General features: G+C 41.8%; 1 protein-coding gene across 1 annotated transcript; it reads left to right on the top strand.

The window, feature by feature from the left end:
* The first annotated feature begins 156 nt into the window (after window positions 1-156).
* LOC120729436 lies at window positions 157-1,561 on the top strand. The gene is made up of 3 exons (XM_040024988.1): window positions 157-699; window positions 781-1,063; window positions 1,178-1,561. The coding sequence occupies exons 1-3, from the start codon at window positions 443-445 to the stop codon at window positions 1,262-1,264; spliced, it is 627 nt and encodes a 208-aa protein (XP_039880922.1). The 5' UTR covers window positions 157-442; the 3' UTR covers window positions 1,265-1,561.
* The last annotated feature ends 5,207 nt before the right edge of the window (window positions 1,562-6,768 follow it).

Below are 6,768 nucleotides of genomic sequence, written 5' to 3'. Positions count from 1 at the left end.
ATTTCTCAATACTTAGGTCACTTTTGCAAAACTCACACAGTGAGCACAACAGAAGTCTATATGGGCTAAACTGAGGATCAGTTATCATTGTTTTGGCACAAAATGCATTCAATGACTACATCTCTCAAATTTCATGAATTATTTTCTCACTCAGACACAACAACTGCCAAAAATCTTTGTACGTACAGGACATTTTGCATGTACTTACATACTGTTTTCAAAACTGTTAAACTTATGGTCAAAACAATAACATAATGCAAAACTGAATAAGACAGCAAAATTCAACAGCAATATTTTATTGAAACATATTTTAAATCTAAAAATGCAGTTTAACCAGCCACAGCTGATTCTCATTGTAGATGAACATCTACACAGGTGTTACTCCTTCAATTTCATTACAAAAGGAGACAACTGCTGAATAGGTTTGTTTTGTGATGTAAACATGGACCCAGCCAGAAATGGAGAAGTGGCTGAAGGAGGAAGAAGAGTGGCTGGGAGGGGGCGAGGAATACGTATGCGTGGTGGAAGAAGAATAAGAGGAAGATCGAGAGCTGTAGTCTCAGATGAGATCAGAGCTACTGTAATTGATCATGTAGTAAATCATGGTCACTCAATGAGAGAGGCTGGTCAGAGAGTGCAGCCAAATCTGCAACACTCTACAGTGGCATCTATTGCTAGAGTTTTTCGGCAAACCAACAGGTAACTTGTATTCTGCAAGGGCATTTGCACATTTCAGAAGTAAATAAGTTTTTGTGTAATTGTTGTTGCATTTCTGCTTAGGACTCAACGGTTACCTCACACAGGAGGGAGAGGATGGATGTTCACTGATGTGCAGGAAACTGCCATTGTTGATATGGTCATCAGAAACAATGGGATAAAACTCACTGAAATTAGACACAGAGTCTTGGCAGACAACGTTACTCTTGCAAATATTCACAGTGTAAGCATAACAACAATTTCTAGAGTCCTGAAAAAACATCAGGTCAGGATGAAACAGTTGTACACTGTGCCTTTTGAGAGGAACTCTGAACATGTCAAGCAACTCAGGAACCAGTATGTCCAGGTAAGATCACAATAAAATACAGATCTGTTTTTGAACAAAACCAAACGCACACAAAAACAATTTTTACAAATTTACTACTGTAACAGCTTATGTTGCCATGTGGATTTATGTTAGAGAGTCATGGAGATTGAAGGCAGGCAAACACACCACATTTTCGTCTTTGTGGATGAGGCAGGTTTCAACTTGGCCAAAGCACGGTGACGAGGGAGGAATGTGATTGGGAAGAGAGCCACAGTGAATGTCCCGGGCCAGAGGGGTGCCAACATCACAATGTGCGCAGCAATATCCACTGATGGACTGCTGTTACACAGACCACTAATTGGGCCATACAACACTGAACGGCTCCTTGCGTTCCTGCATGATCTCTATGGAAGGGTTGTGCTAGGTGAGGAAAGGGATGCGGAGAGAAGGAATCAGCCAACATTTATAATTGTATGGGACAATGTGGCATTTCATCACTCCCGTGCAGTCACCGAGTGGTTTGCAGCCCATCCCAGAATGGAGTTTCTTTTCCTCCCACCTTACTCTCATTCCTCAACCCCATAGAGGAATTATTTTCCTCATGGCGGTGGAAGGTTTACAACCATCATCCACATGATCAAATGTCCCTCCTGGATGCAATGAATGCTGGATGCCTGGAGATATCAGCAGAAGATTGCCAGGGATGGATCAGGCATGCCAGAAGATTCTTTCCTAGGTGTATTGCCCTAGATGACATAAGATGTGACGTGGATGAGAACCTGTGCCCAAATGGAGAAGACAGAGTAGATTAGCATTACTATTGTATGTGTATCAGTGACTGGTGTGTATACAAATTCTTGCATTTTGGGATTACTTAGTGCAAAAAAATAAAAATACATAAACAAATATTAACGAATTCTGCATGATGTCTGATTCATTCCAGTAACATATATTGAAATTATAAACAGATGTGTCCTTGTTTTACACAAGAAAACACTGTGTAATGCTACATGTTGTTAGTGTTTTTTAGGTCATTGTTTTGTGGGTGACAAAGTGTGTTTGTCGGCTGTCAACCTTTGCTAGTGTTCTGGAAGAATGAGTTTATTTGAGACCTGAATGAAGTGTTTTGGTAGTTGTAGTGCATTTTGAATGTGAAATGAACTGCTTTGCCAAGCTGAAGGTCAGTTAGTAGAATTGTGTGTGTGAAGAGTTTTGCAAAAGTGACCTAAGTATTGAGAAATGTGTCCTAGCGGCTGAAAAACAAAAAAAAACAAAAACCCCCAAAAAACAAAACAAAAAACCATAACTCTTCACACCTTTGTAAAAATGGTGTTTTCGTATCAAACAGTACACACAAGCCATCATCTACTAAGCACACAATGCGCCAACTGCACACTGATGGTATGAATACAAAACACATCTGGCTTTTGCTTTCTCTGTGTACAGATGTCAATTTGAGGTCACACTTTTGCCATAGTGTCATGTAAACATACAAGGATCCAAACTTCAAGTATTGGTGTTTATTCACACTCATCAAAACCAAGACAAAGTCAGAACACAAAATAGGAATTTCACAAAAAAAAGAAAAAAAAAAGACAATCAGCCTATATCATGTCGTCTTTCTGGGTCCAGCCACAAAATTTCGTCCACATCGCATGCGATATCCTCCAGTCCAAGGCACCAGGGAAAATATCTCCTTGAATGCCGTATCCAGGCCTGACATGATGCCTGGTCAATATCTCCACATGCCTCCTCCATTGCCTGTAAAAGGGCTACCTGTTAGAATAGAATAGAATTCAACTTTATTGTCATTGCACATGCACAGGTACAGGGCAACGAAATGCAGTTTGCATCCATCCAGAAGTGCTTTAATGATATAGATATATTACAATATATATTAGCAATAATATAGATATGTGAGTATATTACAGAAATGGGTCTATTATGGTATGTTATAATGTACATGGTATGAAGTATGTTGTGAATATTCTATAACTATAAGTATGTACAGGCTGTAGTGAGTACAAGCTATGTACAGGATATGAACAGGATATAAATATGAAAAACTATACAGAATATGAAATAAATAACTTTACAGAATCTGAGATATACAGCTATACAGAAATGGGAACTATGCAAGTTGTAAACAGTTGTAGGATTAAAGATTATCGAATGTACAGAATGATTATTTACACAGAGCTATACAGTAGTGCAGTTAAGATAAGTGAGGGTGTAGATAGTTTCTACAGAGGTGCTAGTGCTAGTGGTTGTGAGTGGTGGTTCAGTCCATGTTATTATTGTGTGTTTGAGGGTACAGTTGTCCATTGTGTGTGTGTGTAGGTGGTTGTGGGTGTGTGTATGTTCAGTCCATGAGTTTAACGTGGGTCAGATGTCAGGAGGCAGAGTTCAGGAGTCTGACAGCTGTGGGGAAGAAGCTGTTCCGGTACCTGGTGGTCTTAGTCTGGAGGCTCCTGTGGCGCCTCCCAGAGGGCAGGAGGGTGAAGAGTCCATGCGATGGCTGACTGGGGTCTTTGATGATTTTCCCAGCCCTTTTCAGACACCGCTTCCTGTAGATGTCTTTTATGGCAGGAAGTGGTGCTCCGGCGATGCGCTGGGCAGTTTTCACGACCCTCTGCAACGCCTTCCGGTCCGAGGCAGAGCAGTTCCCGTACCAGACTGTTATACAGTTGGTCAGGATGCTCTCGATGGTGCAGCGATAGAAGTTCACCAGGATGTCTGAGGACAGGTGGTTCTTCCTCAGAGTCCTCAAGAAGAAGAGGCGCTGGTGAGCCTTCTTGACCAGCTTGGAGCAGTTGGTCGTCGAGGTGAGATCCTCTGAGATGTGGACTCCCAGGAACTTGAAGCTGCTCACACGCTCCACAGCCGTCCCCTTAATGTGGATGGGTGGATGTGGGTCAGCATTCCTCCTGTAGTCCACGATGAGCTCCTTGGTCTTCTCGGTGTTAAGCAGCAGGTTGTTTGTGTCGCACTACTCAGCCAGACGATCCACCTCTTCCCTGTAGGCGGCCTCATCGTTGTCACTGATGAGGCCAATCACCGTGGTGTCATCTGCAAACTTAATGATGGTGTTGGAACCATCAGCAGGTCTGCAGTCGTGGGTGAAGAGGGAGTAGAGGAAAGGGCTCATCACACAGCCTTGTGGTACACCGGTGTTCATTGTGATGGTAGATGAGCAGTGGTTATCCAGCCGGACATGTTGGGGGCGGTTGGTCAGGAAGTCCAGTAACCATTTGCAGATGAGGGAACTGATGCCCAGGTCTGTCAGTTTCCTGATGAGTTGTGAGGGGTGGATTGAGGGGTGGATTGTGTTGATGAGGATGAGGATGAGGATGACGGTCGTACACTTTCCAGCGCCAGGCAGAGAAGAACTCCTCGATGGGATTTACTGTAAGAATGGAGAGTATGGAGGGAGGTTGAGTGCCATGAAGGATGGGTGGTCTGTAAACCAGTTGCGGACCAAAGCAGCCCTATGGAAACTAACATTGTCCCATATGATGACATATCGGGTCTGCTCTGGTCTCTGAACAGTGAGCATGTCATGCAAGGTGTCCAGGAAATCAATAATGTGTGCAGTGTTGTATGGGCCTATGGTTGCATGATGGTGAACAACACCATTTTGGCTTATAGCTGCACACATGGTTATGTTACCACCACATTGTCCTGGGACATTGATGATGGCACGGTGTCCAATAATGTTCCTGCCACGTCTCCTGGTTTTACTGAGGTTAAAACCGGCCTCATCTACAAAAAGTAGCTCATGTCCCATTGCATCTGCTTCTAGTTCCATCACTCTCTGGACAAGACAAAACAAATGCAACACATCAGGCCCATGCACAGCACTACAGTATGCACTTCCAAATTCAGAACCAATGACACTAGCTTACCTGCACATAGTCATATCGCAGTTGCTTTACACGTTCTGTGTTTCTCTTGAAAGGAACTCTGTAAATTTGCTTCATTCTTATTCTGTGGCGCGCAAGTACACGACTTAGTGCAGAAATGCTTGCACTGTGTATATTTTGAAAGATGGTGTCATTATCAATTATGCGCTGCTGTATTTCGCACAGTCTTATTGCATTATTGGCAATCACCATGTTCACTATATGGGTCTCTTGCTCTGGAGTGAACATTCTGCCTCTTCCCCCAACATCTGGACGTCTAGCAATTCTGTAAAGTAACAATTTCAGTATTTTTGCATGTATGGTACTGTTGTGTTTCTCATTAGAGTACGGCAGTGCTACAAAGTACTTACCGATTCTCATTTCGAAATGTCCTAATGATGCTTGCCACAGTGTAGCGGCTCAGTTTAGGCTGAACCCATTGGCCAGCTTCCCTCAGGGTCATCCCATGGTTGATGACATGGTCCACTATTGTAGCTCTGATGTCATCAGTTATTCTGTTTCTTACTCTTCTTACCCTTCCTCTTTCCCCTCCACGTCCTCTTCCTCCAACTTCTTCACCTCCACGTCCTCTCCCTCGGCCTCTGATTCTCACTCTTCTCACTCTTACTGCTCCTTCCATTGTACTCCACATAGACAGCTTACCTGTGGCCTGTTTATAGTGCTTAGGCTGATTGCAAAGTGGACTAATTATTTAAAAAAATTTTCACATGTGAAAGTGTGCCAGACAGTTGGCAAAATAGTGTTAATGATAGCCATACATGTGTATAATTTTGCTAGGAGTGTGTTGGAAATTTGGTAATTGGGTGTAAGCAGTGAGTTGTGTTTAAAGTTCTGCAAAAAGAGTGTTGTGCAGTGAATTGTGCCTACAGTTTTGCAAAGTGTGTGTTACAAAATTGCAAACTGAGTGCAAAGCAGTGTTTGTGCTTTTAGTTTTGCAAACTCAGTGAGTGGTTTTGCTATAAGTATTAATAGTTTTAGGAATTGTGCTATAAGAATCACAGTTAGGGTTAAAGCCATCAGAAAAAACTGTATAGCTAATAATGCACATTTTTGTTGCAAATGAGAAATTGTTAGAAATGGTTACAGAATCTAAAGAGTTCAATTTTACTTTATGCTTTTTGTCTTCTTTGCAGCATGTGCAAAGTTCTTGTAGGAGCAACTCTTGCCACTTTAAGGCAGCCCTACTTTAAATTACTCTGCGCACTTATTTTGAAGCCCAATTTAAACCAGTCTAAACTGTATTTTAAAGGTCACCGTAACATATCACTGCATGTATAGAATTAGCAGCCAAATATGTTAGAGGTTCTTAAAAAATTTACTGACTTTGCTCTAAAAAAGATTTAAAAATGTTTCTTATGCCTTCTAAATTTTTGGTAAAAAGAGTTTTTATATAGCTGGCTTATACTATATAGCAGTTTCAAAACATTTTATACAACATCCTCATCAATCCTCAAGCACTTTCTATCTAATCTATATCATTCACACTCAGATGAATACTTCAGAGGGCAACTTGTTGTTCGGTACTGTATCTTATCCAAGAAATGCTAGAGCAGCCAATGATCGAACCACCAACCTTCCAATTAGTAGATGACCTGCTCCTACAGCCACCCCAACAGGCACCACGGCAGTGAACCAGAGAAAACATCTGAAAAAATATATGAAAATGAAGATGAGCTAAAATGTAAAGCAGATTATTTAGTGTTTTAGTCTGTGATTTTGGGTTAAGACACTAAGATTGGTCAGGCACTTACTTTTAGGCATTAGGAGCATTTGTCTGCCTTTTTTCTTTAGTATTCTCTCCTCCTGTTCTTGCTCTTAACC

This window comes from Simochromis diagramma, unplaced genomic scaffold (genome assembly GCF_900408965.1).
Source record: "Simochromis diagramma unplaced genomic scaffold, fSimDia1.1 OVJJ01000348.1, whole genome shotgun sequence".
Taxonomy (NCBI): domain Eukaryota; kingdom Metazoa; phylum Chordata; class Actinopteri; order Cichliformes; family Cichlidae; genus Simochromis; species Simochromis diagramma.
This window is presented reverse-complemented; position numbering and strand designations above follow the sequence as displayed.

Coding starts and splice junctions, on each gene's coding strand:
- LOC120729436 (XM_040024988.1), top strand. CDS start 443: ATGGACCCAGCCAGAAATGGAGAAGTGGCTGAAGGAGGAAGAAGAGTG. Junction 700..780: donor GTTTTTCGGCAAACCAACAG/GTAACTTGTATT, acceptor ATTTCTGCTTAG/GACTCAACGGTTACCTCACA. Junction 1,064..1,177: donor TCAGGAACCAGTATGTCCAG/GTAAGATCACAA, acceptor GATTTATGTTAG/AGAGTCATGGAGATTGAAGG.